Genomic DNA, 23,043 nt, shown 5'->3' on the forward strand with positions numbered 1-23,043 from the left:
AGTTTGGTCAGTGAGCACAGTGCGATCCCAGTATAGCTTGTAGTTGTCATTATTAAGCATACTCTCATAACATTGTTGTTAAGAGCAGCTTGTGTGGAAAGTTGATTTCCTCAAAATTTCTGAATTTTTTCCTGGCTTGGATATGATTTATTGGCGCTTGTTCCAGTGGAATTAAGTTTTCAATAGAACATTTCGGCATGCTCAAAAAGCGCATTGCCGCATTTCCGGCTGTTACTAACTTTGTACCTCCTTAGTAGTCCAGAATAAATGGGAAGTTTTTGTTTTAATGTATTCAAGCACTGTTGGACTGTTGTTTTTTGGATCATATTGCGAGTGCCTTGTAGTGCTCAGCATTATTTCTTCAGCTCTTCTGATGACTTTTGTACTTGTTATTCCTCGTATATATTCTGTCGTTTGGCCAATATCTCTACGAAATAATTCAATATTGTTTTAAAGCCGTTTTTCCCAGGGTGCAACTCTGTTATCGGTCCTTTCGACACGTTGGATAAACCCGGTGAATTAGAAAGAGATGCAGGGACTGCTTTGCGTCAGTTTTCTCTGTCACACTGGGGAAACGAGCCTTTCTTGCAACCGTCAGTGTATTTGTATTATATGTCTATTCTTGAATATCTATACACGATTTATGATGATTAACTATCATCATAATCTCTGTATTGGTAAGAAAATATTGAGCAAAAAACTCGGCGCCATAAGTCAGAAAATTCTATGTTTCATGAACGTTATAAGATTATTTATAAAAAGTTATTATCATTTATAAAAAATCGAAATTTTTAATTATTTTGCAACTTTCTAAGCAACAAATAAGTACAGAAATATAAAAAAAGTCTATTAGATTGTAGTCTACAGGCCAGTTTTCACGCTACGTTTTCTTGTACGTTTTGTGGGTCATATAAAACGTACGACAAAGTGTACGTTTTGTCCAGTGTATACACACTACGTTTTCCCTTCCGTTTTCATTCTCATTTCTAACTCAGAGTCTTGAGTTATGTGAAATTTGTTTAGTGATTTTTTTTATTATGGAGGTAACACGGCTGCTTTCTTTTATTTTTTTCAATTATAACGATACTACGACTGAGGAAAAAGGGGATGAAGAAGGAAAAGACAAGATTGTCAAGAGAGTGGGCTTCTAAAAAGCCAGTATTCCCACGTATCGTTACTAAAAGAACTGAGAGGCGAACCAGATGACTGGCGCAATTATTTGTGAATGGACACCTCAGCCTATTGTCAATTGCTAGATTTGGTAACATCATACATATTGAAACAAGACACCTGCATGAGAAAAGCCATTACACCCCATGAAAGACACACAGCAACTCTTAGATATCTTGCAACAGGACGCAGCCTCAAGGACTTGGAGTTCACAACCATACTTAATATCCAAACCAGCGTTAAGCCAAATAAATCCTGAAATCTGTAATGCAATCTACTTGGTTTTAAAACAGAACTACTTAAAAACTTTTATACAATTCAACAAATTCCCCGAGAAAATCGTGGACGTATTGCCGCAAATCTGACATTATTAGGCTTTTTTTGGGAAAAATGAAGCCAACTGCAGTGGAGCTAGTCCTCAACTGAGTCAAGATCGGACGACTTGTCTGAACATGTATTTTCACGTAACGTTTTATCCTGTCAGTTCTCGCAAAACTATGCTTCTCCCATCATTTCTGCGGTCTGACCTTGAGATGTACGTTTTGTAGTTTACATGCCACCTTTTAATGTATAGGATTTGTCCTATCCAACAAAACGTACAATAAGATGTAGCGCGAAAACCGGCCTTTATTTTATATAGCTCCTTAAAAGAGAAACAAATAAACTTAATAAACTTACGGTACGGTACATTATAAGAAGTTTTAAAACGCAAAACGATAAAAAGAAAATTAATTTCTTGTTTATTATTTTTCTTAGTTTTTTTTTTTGGAGAGAGAACCCTTCAACTTTTATGTGTAATAGGTTATTAATTATCCATATGAGTCATTTTCTGTTTTATATTTTAGCGATACTTTGTATGCCGCATGTATTTATAGGAATTTGTTATTTAACTAACAACTTACCGAATCAGGCTGGTATCAGCTTAAAATCAAATCCGTTAGGGCGTAGTTCATTCATGACTTCAACATTTCATTAAACATTTATAAAGGATGTAATTTGCCCGCATGTGAAAAAAAAACATTCGGGAATTTATTAATATCTTGGATAGTGGGTAATGATTATTGTCAGCTAATGTTTTATTCGTGTTGATTTTTTCCACAAATATAGTCTATTTACCAAATGCTTAACGCAGAAAAACTTCTTCGTAGTTAGGAGTTTGTTGGACACATTAAACAAACCATAATATAAAATACATATATCGCAACACCAAAAATCTTATACACACGCTTAATATTAAATAAAAAAGGAATTACAAAAACGTCTTTTTTGTTATAAATATTTATGTATAAAAAAGACCCAAAAGGTTTATTAAGTTGTATGAAAACGTCTTCTTAACAACTGCAAATGCAACAAATCTCCCGGTTCTGACGAGGTCCCTTATGAATTCTTAAAATAAATTCCTAACAACTGGATCTTATACTAATAACTTATAAAAGCAAGTTCCTTCTGGGGCAATATAATTACAACAATGATACATAAAAAAGGACCAAAGCAAGACCCTAATAATTAACGAGGCATTGAATTAATAAGTTGTTTATGTAAAGTATCTATGCATATTTTATATAACCGTCTCATACCATGATGCGAGCAACTTTCTATATTTCTAAATTGTCAGTAAAGATTTTATCCGAATAGAGGCTGCACTAACAATGTATACACACTCTCTTCTGCTAAATATAGCTCCGGCTTTGAAAACATAATGTTTTTGCCATATCGTTGACTTTAAATGCGCATTTGATAAAGTTAACCACTCTTTACTATGAGATAAATTGTATAGCTGTGGAGTCATTTCGAGTCTAATGGTTCTTACACATCGCCATTTTTCGGCTGCGCTCACTGGGCGCAGCTCATTGTCCTCAGTCTACTATCGGAGACAACTGAATTTTGGGCCAATTGTGAGGGCAGTTGGCAAGGCAATTGGCCTAAGACATTAATTTCATGCCAGTCAGTTGTCTTCTGACAATTGTCTCGCCAATTGTCATCGTGTAAACGCGGCTTTATAGGATTTAAAATCTATTGGTGGATGCTCCCTCATACATATCTTTGACGATATTTATGAAGTCTCTCATACAATGGAGCAGTCTTTTCTTCTTGCCGTATTTTTCTATAAATTGTCTCAAAGTAAATAAGGAATCCGTTGTCTTCTTCCTGGCATAAACCCAAACTGTCCTCCTATCGATGCCCCTCCTTAACCTTCGCTCTACAATTCTCTTCCACATTTTCGTTGTGTGTGACATTAACTTTATCCCTCTATAGTTCTTACAGTCCTGAATGTCCCCTTTATCTTTATATAGTGATACTATCACGCTGTACCTGCATGCATTGGGCATACTTTCTTCCTCATATAGAGCCTTCCAAACCTCCATCAGGTCCTACTCCTTACTATTCTTCATCCTATTTACAACAAAGCCTCAACAACCTGATTTTTCGGTCATTTTTCATAATGCAGTTGTTTTTGTTGGTGTCGTTTATGGTTCTGTTCTAAAGAACAATTCATCAATCAAATTCCGTAGACCGCTGGTTTGTCTAGTCATTGTGCCATCCCACCATCAAATTATTTCAATATAAATTCTATATATTGCAAGTCAGATAGAGCTGGAAGGTCAGATAATAGAACAAGTGATGGAGTTTTAAGATCTATGCATCACATTATCTAGCTACGGAAAGCTTGAAACAGAAGTGGAATATTAAGTGAATAGAGCAAACAGAGCCGCAGGTTACCTGAATGAAACACTATAAAAAAAAAAATCGGTTGCCTGTAAAGTCGGTTTTACGGGCGAAGATTTTACGTGACAACGTCTTTTTTATATATTATTTTATATATTATATATTATTATATTATTATTTTATATATTATTTATATTTTATATATTATATTTTTATATATTATTTTATATATTATTTATTTTATATTATATTATTGATCTTATTATTTTCTACAAAATTTATTTGAAAATTTTTTCGATATATCAATTAGTTGCGGAGATATCGATCATTGAAGTTATTGTTTGCTACCAGTATTTTATATATTTATTTTTTTCAGTTATAAAAAATTACTATTTCCAATTGTGTCTACCAAATATGGTCACATGTATTTGCCTACATATTAAATATAATAAGTACAGATAATGTTATGTGACGTTCACTTCTGATTATATATATTTTAATATTTTTAATTTTAAAGAATCAATTTGAAAATCAAAACACTTATTCAGATCGAAGGTTCAAATTTTTGCTAAATAAATTTGAAATTAATTAAAATTTGTAAATGTAAATGGTAAAGTTGAAAATTAAAACATTTACTAAAATTGGAATTTGAAATTCTTGCTAAACACAGTTAAATTCTAACTCCGCGCGTGGTGATTGGTCGGTTTAGTTCGTTTGTTTGGTCGCCCTGTTTTGACAGGTTAGAAGTTATAATTTGTTATTTTAAATGTTTGACTAGAAATACGCGCTGTTTCTTCTCAATCGACTGAATTACGATTGATTGCAGAGTGATTTAAACTAATAATTTACTTAACACTATCAACATTTGTCAATAGTATGACATAACCTATAAACTCAGTTTCTCAACTTTTGTGTCAATCTAACAATTAATCAATCAATCATAGTTTACGATAATGAAATATTAGTGTACAATTATTTACCTTTATTGTTGTAGTTGTTGTAAATGACGAATCTAAGCACTCCACATTTTCACTACAGACACAGCTGACGATACTTTCAACGATTTTCAACTTTAGCGATTCAACGCGCCTAATTCTCTAGTGCCGCGCGCAGCGGACCGATCATGTTTGAGTGGGAGACGCAAGGCATTCGCCGGTCCGGCGGGCCTCTCTCTCGTTCGGCGACTCACTGTAACAGACGTGAGCGGGCGTTACACTTTTTCTTAAATGACTCCAGCCACAACCTAATTTAAGACGTTGTCACGTCAAAATAAAAATATCGGGGAAGAAATGGAAGGCAGAATTTACAAAACAGTCATCAGACAAATAATGATATACTCGGCAGAAACACGACTTAACACAGAGAGGACAAAGAAGATGTTAGAAACATCAGAGATGAAAATGTAATACCCTATGGGACAGAGCTAGAAGGGCAGATATAGGACGTAGATGTACGAGGGTGGATTGATATAAAACTAGCCTTTGATAGAAAAAACAAGTTTTTTGGAATTAAATCGATTTATTTCTCAACATAGTCCCCTTTTAGCTCGATACACTTAGTAAGACGATGTTCCAATTTTTTTATCCCATCCGAATAGTACTTTTGCTCGAGCTCTTTAAAATAGGCCGAAGTTTCAGCGACGACTTCATCATTTGTTGCGAAACGGCGTCCTCCGAGCCATTTTTTTAGGTTTGGAAACAGGAAAAAATCGCTGGCGGCAAGATCTGCTGAATACGGTGGGTGTTTAACCAATTTGTAGCCCAATTCGTGTAATTTTGCCATTACGAAGGCCGATCGGTGAGCCGGTGCATTGTATTGGTGAAAGAGCACTTTTTTGCGTTCCAAACCGGGGCGTTTTCGACGCAATTCGGCATCGAATCGATCCAATAATGCTGCGTAGTACTCACCATTGATTGTTTTTCCTTTTTCCAAGTAGTCGATGTGGATAATGACCTTCGCATCCCAGAAAACAGTCGCCATCACTTTGCCGGCCGAATGTGCACTCTTTGCCTTGTTTTGCCTGTTTCGACTATTCTTTGGTTTCCGATGTGTAATAATGCACCCAGGTTTCATCAACGGTGATAAATCGGCGAAAAAAATCCTTCGGATCGCTCCGTATCATCGCCAAAAGCATCTCCGAAGTGGTCACACGTTTTTGCATTTGATCGATTGTCAGCAAACGCGGCACCCATCTCGCGGATAGCTTTTTCATGTCCAAATGATGGTGAATGATGTTGTGTACGCGTTCGTAGGAAATGTTTAGGACCTCTATTAACTCGCGGAGCTTAATTAACTCTTAATTAATTAATAACACGATCTGCCATAATTATGTCATGGACTTTGTTGATGATTTCCGGCACGGTGACTTCATTTGGCCTCATCATCAAAAACACTCGTACGACCACGAACAAATTCAGCTTTCCAAAATTTTACTGTTGCTAACAAAGGTGCAACCTCACCATAAACTTCGTCCAGGTCGGCTTTGATTTGCACATTCGTTTTACACTTTTTGTGGAGGAACTTAATCACCGAACGATACTCGACTTTTTCCATTTCTCCGAAAACACAAACTTTGCTTGCTTTTGACGGCTGAAAAAACCAAATTAATTGTTTTTAAAATTTTGACAGACGTCATGTCATGAATGGCAAATGTCAACACCGAAACCAATTCGGTATCAAGTAGCGCCATCTATCAAAGGCTAGTTTAATATCAATCTATCCTCGTAAGGTAGAGAACATCAAGAACTGGATAAGAAATAGAAGAGTAGAATGGAACGATCATATAAGCCGAATGACAACAAATAGAGTAGTAAAGACAACAAGAGACGGTTCCCCAACAGGAAGACGATCAGTAGGAAGACCACGAAAGCGATGGACCGGCAACTTACTGGAAGTACATTGAAAAATAGACGTACATTATTTAAGGATTTTTCTCAAAAAATTCTTTCAACTTTTCTGGTTAGAATATTTAAAAACCTTGAATTTAACCAATCTCACATACTATTGTTTTCAATCGCGTTTTTAACATGTTTGATATTCATTATAGATAATGTTAAATTACATCACAAAAACATATTTCCAACAAAAGCTATTAATATCTTATTAGAAAGATCGGTGACCATTTTAAAAGCGAAAACAGCAACGAAAGGTGTACCGCCAAAATAAAAATGAAAAATGATTTAGCAAGTCTGTATAATAAAATATGCAAACTATTTTTTAATTATATTAAAGAATATTAGAGTTCTAGACTGTATTGTAGTAAAGCAAAGTAAAGTTCAACGTCCCAATATTTTTGGACCGCTATACTCATTAAAACACAAAAATAACAACTAAAAATATGAATCAAACTTCTAAAATGTAAATAGGTATATTCTGGTTGAAGAAAATCAATTTCAGAATTATAATAACGGTCTGACAGCTTGACAATTGATCTGAAGCTCCGACCTGGTTTATCGTTAGTAGGTCAGTAAACGCATTTATTATTTAGTGTAGTATAAAAGCGTTTAATATATGTAGTTAACAGTTGGATGTTATTTAGGGTACATAAATGTTATCAGTATATAAAAAAGTATTACAAACATAACATGCAAGACTCTTTAAACTTAAACAATATATCTAGAACTAATATAGCTGCACCTAATATGGATATGATATTAAACAGTATTAAAACAGAGTATTTACATACACTAAAACTAATATTAAATACTTACTATAAAACAAACTACATATTCGATCTATTGAATAAAAAGAAGTGTTTGCTTTTACTTCCTCGTATTAAAACTTAATAGTAATTGAATAAAAGAACAGTAACTACTTTATTTAAAAGAGTTAACTTGGAGCAAAAAGTAATCTCTGTTATTTTCGAGTAGTTACTGAAGGTATAAGGTTATATATAAATTTTTCCAGTTTTTACTTCTTTTTATTTGAATAAAAAGAAGACTATTCTACAATTGAGGAACTTGCGTGCAAAACCGGATATATCCACTTTTAAAGTTTTTTCAGGAGATGAAAAAAATACCCTACATATTTATTTTAAAAAATTATATTAATTTGAGAAAACAGTTTCAATTTAATGGGGTTTACTAACTGAATGACGTATATTTTTTATAAAAAAGTAAACAACTCGGCGTTATTAGCAAAAAACATTGGATATATCCAGTTTTGCACACAAAATGACACACTGTGAGCCAAAAAAAATTACTTATTTTTTATTAAATAAACAAAACAAGTTAGTTAAAGTAATATTTGCAAAAATAGAACGAACAAATTTAAATATGTATTGCAGTCTCTTCGTGCAGGCAATCGCATAGCTTGTCTCCATCTTCTTGGGTTTCATTATTTTCCGAAATATCTACGATTTCTTCTCCGTTACTGTCTAATAAATTTTTGTACCACAAAATCTTCCCTGTTTCGCCAATCTTCACCAAAATGCTCTTTCATCAAATGATTCAAACTTTTTTTCTTATCTGGTATTGAATTACTCAATGGTAACCTACTTAGCCGTATATGTTCTGATTTTCCCTTCTTGACAAGCGACTCCCAAGTTGTGTCACCTGATGCTGTGAACCGATAAAATTGAAACTTTTTTACTTTAATAGTACTTAGTTTCATTATTTTTATTCACAAATTTTTTTAAGTGGATTTTTTTTGCATTCAGAAATTCCATTTATTTTCTTATATACTTTTTCCAGTTCTTTAACATCATACATTTGCCAGTCAGAACCAAGTGTTTTTACCGAACCTACTTCCGAATACATTTCTATGTATTTTTCTTTAGACGTTATAACTGAATATCTTTTCAAGATTTTCTCAACTCTACCGAATGATCGGTCCGCAGGTAGAAAGCTATGTCCTCGGACTGGAAATGTTATTATTATTTCTGTCAAATTATCTGGGGACTGGTTTTTAAGCCAATATATTAGGGTGTGAATGATATGTGAATTCTTATTCTGCTTTCCACATCTATTGCAGAATAGTCTGAGAAGATGTACTCCTTCATAATTCAAACTTTGAAGATGATGAAATAAAGCAGAACCAATTTGAATGGCCCTTCTTCCAGCCAAATCTTCGGTCCAGACATAGAATACTGGATTACGAGACGTCATAGGAACGCAGCAAAAAGCGTACCAACTAATTTGATGAGAATAAAACGCATCCCCGATTGGTGTTCGGGGTAGCGGTTGAACTTGCTGAAGGTCGAAACAAAAGGTCATGCTATTATCAGGTTTTTCTTGGGCGAGTTCATAGAAAGTGTTTGCCTTTTTTCTATGGACACGGTACTCCATAATGAGGTTTTGTCTTCGCTGTAGGTCTCTTGTGTGTCTTAGTTGCTCTTTTAACCTGGTGCACTTGGAACACACATCTGATGCAGGGGATGAGAAGCCGACATTAAAATCATTTAAAAATATATTTCTGAACATATCGTAGGTTACTTGATCTTCAGGATTACATTGCCTGTTATACATTTTATGCAGCTTTGCCACAGAAAGAGTTGCAGACAGATATACGTTTCGATTTTTTTCTATTGTAGTGGCTTTCTTTACCACGCAAATAACCAATAAATTGTCGTACTTTTTCTTTTTTTAATGCAGTTTTCTTGGATATTTTATCACCTCCCCTTTTCTCCTTCGGAATACCTCCTTCCTGAAAAACCTTTGTAATCGTGACAAGTCTGTGTTTAGTTACGCCAAAAACAGCAGAGAAAAAAGTTTTGCAAACCCTAACCATATTTTTATCAGACTTTAACATGTAACAAACTGTTGCGTTCTTTCTTTCATTTCTTTATTTTGTCTTCGTCGTTTAACTGGCACAGCAGACATATATTTACATAAAAACTTATCCTGACGGATTTTCTCTTCGTTACTATAAAACTGTTTTCTAAGACCTATAATATTTTGCGTACTTACTTTGCAGCATTCATATGTTTTACCATCATGACTACAAGGACGTGTAAAACCTTCTAATCTAGGGTCGGGATCTAAATACCCAAAATTACAAAAAAATTAGTAAAATCGCAATTTTAAAACAATACCTAACCTTACTTTTGCTTTTTACTCACTTCCCTTTTGTTCTCGCGTCTTTTTCTTTTCCTGCTTCCATAACTTCCTTCACTTCCACTAATATCCTCCTCCATAATATACAATTTTTAACGTAAAACTTAAACACACTACTTTTATTAAGCACGATTGAAAGCACGTGTGATCATAACCAATGTCAGTAAAGAACTAAAAATTGCAACAGAATACGCACAGATTTGTTTATTTTGATATATCCGCTTTTGCCTGCAAAATTTGGATGTAACCAGTTTTGCTCCAAAGGTCGAACTCTATTTAACGATTTTGGAGGGATTCATACGGTTTTGGTTGCAAATCAATATGTAGACCTATAGATATCATGGCTTAGACCTAGAAACCACAAAAACATGATTTTGTGTAAAAAGTGGATATATCCGGTTTTGCACGCGAGCTCCTCAATTAGTAAGTAACATCCTAATATTTGTTAAGGGATCTCAAATGAATACTTACGCCAGTAGAGTGTACATACTTACACCAACAGAGTGGTGATTCTAAATATTTTTCGTTTGTTATAATTATGATTGACTTTATATCATCATCATCATCATGTGCAGCTTTATCAACCGTTTCCAATTACGGTGCAGCCTCCCTTATTTCAATGTTATTTTATGTTCTTATTATTATTCGACGATGTCTTAGTTATACGTTGTTCTAATAATTTGCGCTCATTTGCGCCCATATTTTTCTATCTTGTGCTATTCGAGACCACGTTGTTCCTGTTAATTTTCTAATATCATAATCCCATCTGAGATTTGGGCGCCCCTTTGGTCTCTTAGCGTTCCTGGGGTACCACATAGTTGTTCTAGTGGTCCATCTGTTATCTGTTCTTCTTGCCATATGTCCTGCCCATTGCCATTTCAGGGATTTTATTCTTTGGATTACATCAGTCACCTGGGTTTGCCTCCGTATCCATTCAATTCTTTTACGATCCCTCTTTGTTATCCCTAGCATACATCTTTCCATTGCTCTTTGAGTTACTTGGAGTTTCGACGTTATTTCTCTCTTTACTCAAATACTCTCTTCTTGAGGTATAGTGGCATTTTGGACTTGAAGACTATGGAATTTCGTCCGAATGCTGACCACGCTTGTTTTATTCGTCTGTTGATTTCCGGAAGTAGTGATCCCGATTTATGTATGAGCTGTCCCAGGTATATGTATTCATCTACTACTTCTAGCGAGGTTTCATTAATTTTTATTTCCACGTTGGCGATCAGATCATTGCACATTATTTTAGTCTTTGCTAGGTTCATTTTTAGGCCTACCTCATTGCTGGCTGTATTAAGGTCATTAATTTGCAGTTGTAATTCTTCAGGACTTCTAGCAATTAGAATGATGTCATCAGCGAATCTAAGATGGTTTAGGTATTCTCCATCTATACATAGACCTTGGTTGTTCCAGTCTCTTTATATATATATATATATATATATATATATATATATATATATATATATTTATATATATATGTACATAAAAATAAACACTACAAGAAAAGAAAAAGCATAAATCCCAGTAAATCTAAGGTTCTATTGCGTTTTGTAAGCGAAAGTATAGACTTTCTATCAGATTATTTTTTGCCACAACTAGATGAAACCTGAGGAGGTGCACTTTGCTCTCGACAAAAGATGGAGATTTTTCTGCGATACATTAGAGATATTAGATTTCAACCAGGTATTGCTGAAGATTTCGTCGTTCACCATACGACGGTATGTAAAACCGTACATAATGTTGCTTAGAGAATTTTTGAGAAATCACATCAGTGGATAAAGTTTCCGTCTGACATGGAAGGTATGGAAGAAGCAATAATAAAATGGGCAAATCGATTCCAAATACCTACAGTCATTGGTGCACTGAATTTTACCCATGTTCGTATTAAAAAACCTACAGAATTTGGTGACGAATTTATTAATAGAAAAGGATTTCCTAGCATAAATGTACAAGTAACGTGTGATGCAAATTAGGTGATTACAGGTTTGGATACTCAGTGGCCTGGAAGTGTTCACGATTCGAGGATTTGGAAACAAAGTTCGATTTATCAAATTTTACATAGGTTTAGAGGCAATTTTTGCCTTCTTGGAGATAGTGGATATGGAATTGCTCCATGGTTATTATGCCCATTCAAAAACCCTCAAAAAGAAGCGAGGAATTATTTAATATCACTCACAGAGAAAGGGTGATAATTAAAAGAGTATTTGGGCAGCTAAAACAGAGATTTCCTATATTAGGGTCAAAAGTAAGAGTATTTTGCCAAAAGTTCCAAAAATCATTGTTTGTTGTGCTGTTTTGCATATTTGCAAACATCTACGGAATGATTTTCAGTTTCAGGAAAATTAACTGGAAAACCCACAGGATGTACACCACAATGAAGCGGAAGTAGGTAATATCCGTCTAAGAGGAGCTGCAAAATGTCAATTAATAGTGGAAACAATATTTAACAATAATATTTAACAACAATATTTAACTTAATGCACGGAAATTTTTAATACAAAATTATGAAAACAAATGTTAAATTATAATAATTGCAGTACATATTTGGAAATTACAAATATATTACGTTCATGCATTTTCGTAGTTCTGATATAATGCGACTACTATCCACTTCTGCTCCAAAAGTTTCTTCAGGAATTCGAGATTGTACAACATTTGTCAACTTTTCTATTAGAAGTTTTTCCCTTTTTGCTTGAAGTCTGGTAACATTTAATTGTTTAAGAAGAACAAGTCGTTGCAACTCTTGTGTTGATAAACTTTCCGTTTCCTCAGTCTCTAACTTAAATATCTTCTTCCTTAGGCGTTTTGTCAGCATTCCTATAGATGAAGGCATTTGTGAACTCGTACTAGCTGATCCAGTATTTTGTAGATTATTCGCTTTTGCGTTGTCAGTTCCAATGGAACAACCCACAGGAATTTTCATGAATACTGAATTTTTTTCAAAGTTCAATATATCCACAAATTCTTTTTCCAATAATTATCCAGTAATTTTTTTGTTACCAGTCATATTCTTATCCGTTTTCTTCTTTACATCTGTTTTCATTGTATTTAGAATTCTTTTTAATTTCTCAATAGTAATACTTGCACCAGAAGCCTTAATAAATTGGTCTTTTATTTCGTTCCATGCCTTCACTTTACTTGTTACAATTGCCGGAACAATTGATTTATTCAGAAGAACCATATGATTTTTCAATATTAGCCACTCCTGGCAGGCAATTCTTCCTCACTTGACGACGACGACATGATTACTTGCAGCGCTAAAATTTGACTGACGTGGATATACTACACAGAATATCAACGACGTTTACAAACTTGTTAAAACTTGTCTTGCAGATATAAATAACCTTACAAGACAATTTTATAAGTAAATACTTACAAGCATAAGTTAACACTTACAAGTATATACTTAAATCTCAGAATGTTTTTCCAGTAAAACCTTATCAGAGAAAACTTACTTTTATTCAAATATAAATAAGTAATATTTTATCCTTATAAGTAGGTATTAGCTTTTGTTTAAAAGTTACTACTTCTAAGGTAACACTTATTTATATTCAATAGACCAATTATAGTTTATTTATTTGTATATAAACATAGTTTGTAGAATTGGCCAGTTAATTAAATAAAAACAAACTAACAAAAAAGAAGTAACATTTAAAATTGAAGAAATTCTTTAATAGAATAGAAAATGTATATCATGCTCTTACACAATTGTATATGCATTGATAATCTATTAAAAAGTCTTACAAAAATACAGATTCTTGGTAAATCGTTTTTTCTTCCACCCAACCTACGAGGTGACGTTTTAGTGGGAAGTCGGAGGTAAAAGTGGTAAACTTTTTTGCATCTTTTTGGGCTGGCAAAATTGACATTTGACAGCAAAATTCAGCTTGTTCATATAATTTTTAGAGATTCAGTGGTATTTTCGTCTCTGACGACTAGAGTATAAATTAAACTTTTGGATGTTTAATTGGCGCATCTTTCAAACGCATCCACCAATTTTAAAAATCAATACAATATTAATTCGATTTTTCTTTTCAGTCACTTAAGAAACTGCATCACTCCAATGTGGTGAAATTAAAAGAAGTCATTCGAGAAAACGATGTTCTTTACTTTGTGTTTGAGTATATGCAAGAAAATTTATATCAATTAATAAAAGACCGCAGAGTGCCTTTTCCTGAATCGGTAGTTAGAAATATCATTTATCAGGTGAGTCGCCATGTTATAATTTTATTTAGATTCAAAACAACTTATCTTATGTTTTAACGGACAACTTGATTTATATGTTCATGTACATGTTCCTCTCAATCTCCGGCTTTTCATTAGCTAATTTATTTTGTAAGGTAAAAAAAAACAAGGTGGAGTTGCAATTTATGTAAAAGAAAATCTTATGGATTCTTCTCTTAATTTAAATGAACATAATGTACAACAAAGTTCAGAGTTTTGTGCAATTTATGTACCGTCAATAAAAACCAACATTTTAACTGTATATAGATCGGGCAAGGGTGATTTTGACTTGTTTTTGGTGAATTTTGAGAACGTCATAACGTCCTTGCTTAGTAAAGCAGAGAAACTGATCATACTTGGTGATTTTGATGTAAATTTTAAAATTGAATCTAACCCTTCTTCAGATATTTAAAATCTATTAACATCTTTTGGTCTAAAAGTAACTTTAAACGATTATACTAGAATCACATCCCAGTCCAGTAGTTGCATATTAGTGCAATATTATAACAAATTTTTCTGGAAATATTTACAGAGTGGGCGTATTTGAACCTTATTTTTCTGACCAACGAGCTCAATTTTCATTTATCGACTCTGAGCATAAAGTTGTTGACACGAATCAAACATTTCAGGCTACGATCAACGGTTTATAACTACTTCAGGTGGACTTTTTCTATGACATTTATAATGATCCTGATTTTTTGACAATATTTCTAACCGAAATTTATAACAACTTAATATTAAAGCATTTTCCACTGAAAAAAGTACGACAAACAGCTCAAAAAACACCCGTGAAATATTTTAATAATAAATTAAGGTCTTACAGATCTAATCTTTCTCTTAATTAACACATATGCAGATGCCACTAAGGATACCGATTTGTTCAAATTATATAAACAACAAAAAATTGAATATAATCGGCAATTACAAATTGCTAAAAAGTCAGCTTCTACCTCCAGACGAAATAAATCAATTTTTTACTACAATTGGAGAGAATATAATTACGTCTCTTCCCACTATTAATGTCGATGTTCTCTTCAATTGTAGAAATAATCCTTCTCCTAGCAAGTCCTTGTTTTTCGTCCCGTTGTGGAAGAAGAGGTCTCTGAAATAATAAAGTCTCTTAGTTGTTCACAAAATTAATAACAAAATTTTAAAAGAAACTTACCAAATAGTTTTAACACCTTTCACTCAACTTATTAATTTAATTCTATCAACTGGAGTATTTCCAGAAGTACTAAAATACTCAAAAGAAAAATCCAGCTAGAAAAAAGGTGATTCCTCAAAAACTGAAAATTACATACCCATAAGCATTATTTCTACTTTTGGGAAAGTGATTAAAAAGTTTACCAAACAATAATTTTATTCCTATTTTGAGTCAAATAATTACTTTAGCAACTAACAATATGGATTCAGAAGTGTTCGTTCTACTGCAAACGCGGTATTTAATGTTGTGACCGAGGTGATTGAGGGGCTTGAACGCGGAAATCGCATAGCAATTTCTCTTTGCGACTTGTCGAAGGTTTTTGATTGCGTTTCACACTACATTTTGCTCCTCAAATTAAATTACAATGGAATCAGAGGTATCCCTTTTAAGCTTATAACTTCTTATTATTGTGGCAGACACCAGGCGGTAGAGTCCAAATGTCATCTCTCTGATTTTCTATCCATAAAACATGTATTCCCACAAGATTCGGTCTTAGGACCTCTTTTGTTTATTATTTATGTCAACGATTTGCCTAAAATCATATCTCCATACAAATCCATACATCTTTCAGATAAAAATTGACGTAGTTATAACTATTACAATATTTTACCAAAAAGTATTAAACAGCTAAGCTGTAATAGTTTTGAAAAAGTTATAAAAAAATATCTTCTAAAACATTGTTTTTATTGCTCAGAGGAATATATGACTCATTGCAGAACATCCACTAAACTGCTTACCGTAACTTTGCCATAATTTTTTTTCTGTGTAATATGTGTTCTTGTTTGTAATATATTTAAGTTACGTTTTATATTCCTTATTTACATACTATGTATTTTTTTTGACTTGCTACAAATGATATTTGTATTTGTTATGTAGTTAACCTCTAAACTCTAAACTTTACTGGATGGTGTGCATTTGCATCATAGCCAAGAATTAACTGTCTTTTCATTATTTTACACCATCTATGTGTCTTTGTACTTCCTCTGGAGGTGAACGGTTTTCAGAGTCACCCTAGAAATAGGCCGAGACAATAATTCATCGACTTCCTTCATCTACCTACATGAAGAAATTAGTAATTTTAAATATCTTCGGATATAAAAAAAAATTTGTTATTATTTATTTTATTTATATAATTATAAAACAAAGCATGTATAATTCTTTTGAAGCTATTCCTTATTGTAACTCCAATATTACAAAAAAGAAATTCCCAACCTAATACTGTTTCTAGCCAAGATTTCCAAAGCACGCCAAATCTGTTATTGCAATAATTTATACAGAGTTCTTGCGTGTTTATACTCGCCAGCTATCCAGCTCACGAAAAAAGTGTATGTAAATATGGGCTACTAATATAATTTATTATAACGTATCCATGAAAGCATGAGGAGTTTGTACAAAAATTTAGCACGAAAACTCGGCTATTATACACAAAGAAAATTTTATTGAGGTCGATAAATAAAATTAGAGACCCATAAACAGTTGTAAAATGTTCGATGTGCCGCAATTAGTCTGTGGAAATTTTAATAGAAATTTATAGCTTTGTATATCGATAATCAATGTAGATAATATTGTAATACACAAGGGGTTACAATAATAATTTTATTGTTGACTATAGGAAAATATGAGTAATGAATTTAATAAAACGTTAGATAATGTAATTTATTACGTTTTAATCAATATTAGGAATATGGCATACTTAATAGATAAACTGACTGAAGAATAATTTTTTTATAAATATTTCTTTTTAATCTTCACTACATGTATTGGGCTTTACCTAATCTGTCTTTACATCTCGTGGATAGTAATTAAACATTTTTTGGTAATAGAATAGAATAGAAATATGCTTTATTGTCACTGAAAATTGTACAATTTTATAAAAGCTTACAAAAAGTCAGAAAAATAACAATAACAGTTTAAAATTTGCTGAAATTACATAAATCGTCAATATCACAAAATAAAAGATAATAAGATACACAATCCATTGCAAAATTTAAATAAATTGCAAATTGCATAATAAAACCTTACGAAATAATAAGTTTAAGTTGCTGCATATATACAGTGTGTAAAAGCCAAATTGAATAAATTCATTATTTAGGTTACCTTACATATTTATAAAAAATCCCGAAACACTTCAAATTTAAATTATAACTTGACTTTCTTTAACGTGAAAATGCAACCCCTACCTTCAACCCCCTTAGAATGACAGGTACAACCCCCAATTTTTAAAATAGGAAGTATAGGCTTGTGATATATCGTTTGAAAGGTCTTTTCATTCTCCATTCAAAAATGTTGTCGCTTTCAAGTTTATTACGATTAATTAAGATAAAATAAATTAAAATCATTATTACCGAAATTCGCTAAAATATACTCAAAACTTATTTCCCGTTTAGGTCTTGATAATGAGAAAGTGAACAAAAACCATAGCAATGTGGTTTTTAGATGGTAACCATTAAAAAACTTTAAAGAATTTCCGTGGCAACGTTATTTTAACACGCATTAGTAAATTGTTTTATTTAAGTATTTTAATTTAAGTAAAAAGTTCGTTCAATTCAATTCTGAAAAATGGTTAGATTAACGGAAATGCATAAAATAACAGTTTTACAAATGATTAGTTACGGAGATAACACCCGAACACAACAGGAAGTAACTTGCCTATTTCATGAGAAATTTCCTAATTTACCGCCTATATCCCAAGGAACAATAAGTAAAATAGAGAAGCAATTTCGCCAGTTTGGTCATTTAAGACAGATAAAAAAAAGCAGCTGCCAATGCACTGAGTGATGAACTCAAATTAGATGTGTTGCTTGAGTTTCACGCAAATCCACATGCATCGAGTAGACAGGCATCCACTACATTCAATGCTAGCCATACATCGATAGTAAACATATTAAAAGAAAATAAATTGCATCCCTATAAGATGATACCTACTCAGGAGCTCATGGAAGACGATTTAGATAGGAGAACTTTTTTTTGCGAGCAAATGATGGACATGTTGGATAACAATATTATCCAATTAGAAGACGTTATGTTTTCTGATGAGTGTACTTTTTCACTTAACGGTCATGCTTATCGGCAAAATTGCCGCTACTGGGCCACGGAAAATCCTCACTGGATGAGAGAAGAACACACTCAATACCCTCAAAAGGTTAATGTTTGGGCAGGGATTGTAGGAAACAATATCATTGGTCCCTTTTTCATTGAGGGCAACTTGAATGGCAACAATTATTTGGCACTACTTCAAAATGATGTCATTCCAACGTAGGCAAATTTATATCCTGATCCAGCAAACCCTCAAGTTCCAGCGAATACGATATGGTTTCAGCAGGATGGAGCACCACCACATTACCAATTTAATGTCTGGCAGTACCTCGATACATTTATTTCCCAATCGGTGGATAGGGAGGCGAGGATCGATTGAATGGCCAGCGTGATCACCTGATCTTACATTATTAGATTTTTTTATGGGGATATGTGAAGAGCCATGTGTACAAAACTAAACCTTCTGATTTAAATGACTTAAAAGAACGAATAACGCTTGCGATTAGGTCGATCACGCCTGTTATGTTAAATAATGTTAGAAGACAGTTTTATTTGAGATTAGGATGTTGCCAAGACGTTCGCGGTGAACATTTTGAACATCTACTTCATTAACATTCATAGTTCTTTTTCGTGTTCTACATTTTATTACGTTTTGCATTACATTTTAGTTTTTGATTGTATTGTAGCGAATTTCGGTAACCACATGATTTTAATTTATTTTATCTTAGTTAATCTTAATAAACTTGAAAGCGACAACATTTTTGAATGGAGAATGAAAAGACCTTTCAAACGATATATTACAAGCCTATACTTCCTATTTTAAAAATTGGGGGTTGTACCTGTCATTCTAAGGGGGTTGAAGGTAGGGGTTGCATTTTCACGTTAAAGAATGTCAAGTTATAATTTAAATTTGACGTGTTTCGGGATTTTTTGTAAATATGTACAGTAACCTAAATAATGAATTTATTCCATTTGGCTTTTACACACTGTATATAAAAATATTTTAGTTTCTTGTACATAAACGTACCATAATTTCTGTTATTCGTTAAGAAACTCTTCCACTGATTAATATGGTCTTTCAGATAGACAGGCTTTTGTTATTATACGGAACTTACGGAAAGAAGTTGTAAAAGGAGATAGTTATATAATTTTTTTTGCCGAATATAATATAGATTTCTTTACTAACTTAGTGGACGGCATCGGTAAATACCTACACATCAAAAGTTGAATTTCTTTTATAATCAATTAGTTCTAAAATCCTGATTATTTTTTAGTAATAACCGCACGCCTGTGACTCGTCGATTTCCTTTGTTAGATACTTACCTGTATCAATGAGTATCAGGAAAAAGGCTTTTTATTTGTTAATTTCTCTGGTCTATTGGTAAAGATGCGTATTTCCCCTGACTATACAGTTCGATCTGCTTTCGGATTTAAAAACGAATAACTTTAGTCATGTTTACGTTTTGTTTATTTATACGCTGTACAGAAATGTGCAATACGATATAACAAAACAATTTGGTAACTATTATCGCAATCAATGAACATAAAAAATATAATCCGACATAATCTTGTCCGAATTAACTAAAAATATTGCAAAAGAATTTTTTCATTAATATACGTAATTACGACCGCACTTAAAATTCAAATTTTAAACGAAACAAACTATTTAAAAACAGCTTCTGAACTGGAAGTCTAAACGTCAATAATAATAATAATAATAAGGCAGAGAAGGCTTTCTGTAGGAAACTCAATTCCACTGTAGAAAATGCAAATAATAAATCCTACCCAAGCCAAGAGAAATTCATGAGTTTTGGGGGAACCAACTTTCGACGCGAGCTACTCATAACAACAATGCTGGATGGATTGAAGAAACGACGAACAACTGTCAACACTACAGTAATATTCCCTATGAACATTTCACCACTGAAGAAGTCTCGAACATTATCAAAGAGCTTCATAACTGGAAATCTCCTGGACCAGACGGAGTTCAAAACTTCTGGCTAAAGAAGTTTTGGAGTGTTCATGAGCTTTTAACAGTATTTATTAATAATATTATTTCTAATTCACAGGAAATACCATCATTTCTTACTCAGGGAACCACTTATTTATTACCGAAGGATCAAAATAACACCCAAGATCCAGCCAAGTACCGCCCAAATACTTGTCTTCCAACTTTGTACAAATTGGTCACATCCTGTGTGGCCCGGCGTATCTACCAACACTGTGCTCTAAACAATATCATAGAGCCTCAACAGAAAGGATGCGCTAAGGGCTCCATGGGCTGCAAAGAACAACTTATTATCGACTCAGTCATTTGTAATCAGGCATACACCAAAAAAAGAAACCTTTTTACTGCCTTCATTGACTACAAGAAGGCTTTTGATTCAGTGCCGCATGAATGGCTTATAGATATATTGAAAATATATAAATTCGATGATAATCTCGTGACCTTTTTGAAGCATATAATGGCAGAGTGGAAGACTAAAATTCACCTTCAAATACCTGGTGAAATTAATATCGAAACTGAAGATATCCCTATTAACCGGGGGCTTTTCCAGGGGGACTCGTTGAGTCCACTTTGGTTTTGCCTAGCAATGAACCCACTATCTCAGCTGCTGAACTCTACTGACTCAGGATTTAGCATCAAAAATAACAACACTGTTGTAGCGAAGCTTAATCATCTGTTGTATATGGATGATTTAAACTTAATAATGCTTCCACTCGAAACCACCTAGATGAGATGCTAAAAACTGTAGAAAATTTTTCAAATGATATCAGTATGCATTTTGGACTAGACAAGTGCCGTATACTAAATATAGTCAGAGGAAAGGTTCAGCCGGGAGGTTTCGATATGCAAGATGGCCAAAACATCGAGGCAATGGGTGAAAATGATATGTACAAATATCTCGGAGTAAAACAAGCGCGGAAAATTGACCATAAATAAATGAAAACTGAACTAACTTCGGAGTTCGTGCGAAGAGTAAGACAACTAAATCGGTCATATCTTAATAGTAAAAATTTGTTTAAGGCATTAAATACGTACGCCTGTTCCGCGCTTAGCTACTCATTTGGTATTAGAAAGTGCTCAAAAACGGATATAGAGGGTCTTCAGCGGAAAGTAAGAACACTTCTCGCAAAGGCGCAAAAACATCATTCACGCAGTGCAGTAGAGAGAACAACATTACCGCGGTATCAAGGGGGAAGAGGATTTATGGATATAGGTGAGCAATTGGATAAACAAATTGCTAATTTAAGAACTTATTTTCAGGTACAGGCGCTGAGACATCTACTTTACATCGAGCAATTTGCGCAGTAGATGATACGACGCCGCTTAAACTGAGGGAACAAGAAATGCGCATAAACCACCTGACTCAGCAAGAAAAAATGCTCACCTGGATGAGTAAACCTCTGCATGGGCGACATCTCAATGAGATCAGCCAAGAATATGTCGACAATACAGCGTCGAACTATTGGTTGACATCAGGAAAGATGTTTCCCGAGACTGAGGGTTTCCTACTTGCCATTCAGGATCAGGTTATTCCAACTAAAAATTACCTGAAATATATTGTTAAAGATCCTCAAGTCCAAAATGACAAATGCCGATATGGACGCCAAGCCCAAGAAACCATCCAACATCTTACCGGTGACTGCCAGGCATTTGTCGGTACTGATTATAAAGAACGCCATGACTCAGTAGGAAAGATTATTCACCAAGAACTAGCTGACAAACTGGGACTTCTCCAAACCGACCATCTTCCTTATTATCAATACGTGCCTGATAGAATGCTTGAAAATGACAACTACAAGCTATACTGGGACCGTACTGTGCTTACAGACCAACCAGTGGCCCATAATAGACCCGATCTCATACTAGTTAATAAAATTACTAGGCAAACAACACTTATTGATGTGGCGATACCCAACACCAATAATTTACGTGTTAAATACAACGAAAAGATCGCCAAGTACAGGGATCTAGAAATACAAATCAGGAGACAATGGAGAATGGAAAGTACCCAGACAGTACCTATTATTCTATCTACTACTGGTGTTATTCAAAAAAACCTCCTAGAGAACATAAAACAGCTGGGTCTGAATGAACATCTCTATAAGGCCATACAGAAAGCTGTACTACTCTCAACATCCAGATGTGTACGAAAATTTTTGGGAGATATTTCAGCATACCAAGTCACCTAGGGCTCGATAACACGGAAAGAGTCCCACCAGAGCTCAATCCTTGTAATACCGTAGGTATCTGGGATGAGTGAATTTTCCCCTTAGAGGGGTGTGAGCCGTATGGCTAAATCTGGATAATAATAATAATAGATTTACAGACCAACCAGTGGCGCATAATATATCGGATCTCATACTAGCTAATAAACTTACTAGGCAAACAACACTTATTGATGTGGCGATACACAACACCAATAATTTACGTGTTAAATACAACGAAAAGATCGCCAAGTACAGAGATCTAGAAATACAAATCAGGAGACAATGGAGAATGGAAAGTACCCAGACAGTACCTATTATTCTATCTACTACTGGTATTATTCCCAGAAACCTCCTAGCGAACATAAAACAGCTGGGTCTAAATAAACATATTTATAAGGCCATGCAGAAAGCTGTACTCCTCGCGACGTCCAGATGTATACGAAAATTTTGGGAGATACTCCAGCAAAC

General features: G+C 33.8%; 1 protein-coding gene across 7 annotated transcripts in view; it reads left to right on the forward strand.

Moving 5' to 3' along the window:
• The window catches only part of LOC140444990 (serine/threonine-protein kinase dyf-5-like), a 43,238-nt gene that overhangs the window by 12,879 nt on the left and 7,316 nt on the right, over nucleotides 1-23,043 (forward strand). For all 7 annotated transcript variants that reach the window (XM_072536750.1, XM_072536751.1, XM_072536753.1 and 4 more), the window contains exon 3: nucleotides 13,935-14,102. In XM_072536750.1, coding sequence (XP_072392851.1) covers nucleotides 13,935-14,102 — 168 coding nt within the window. The remainder of the gene's footprint in view (nucleotides 1-13,934; nucleotides 14,103-23,043) is intronic.

Source organism: Diabrotica undecimpunctata, chromosome 7 (genome assembly GCF_040954645.1).
Source record: "Diabrotica undecimpunctata isolate CICGRU chromosome 7, icDiaUnde3, whole genome shotgun sequence".
NCBI classification, from domain to species: domain Eukaryota; kingdom Metazoa; phylum Arthropoda; class Insecta; order Coleoptera; family Chrysomelidae; genus Diabrotica; species Diabrotica undecimpunctata.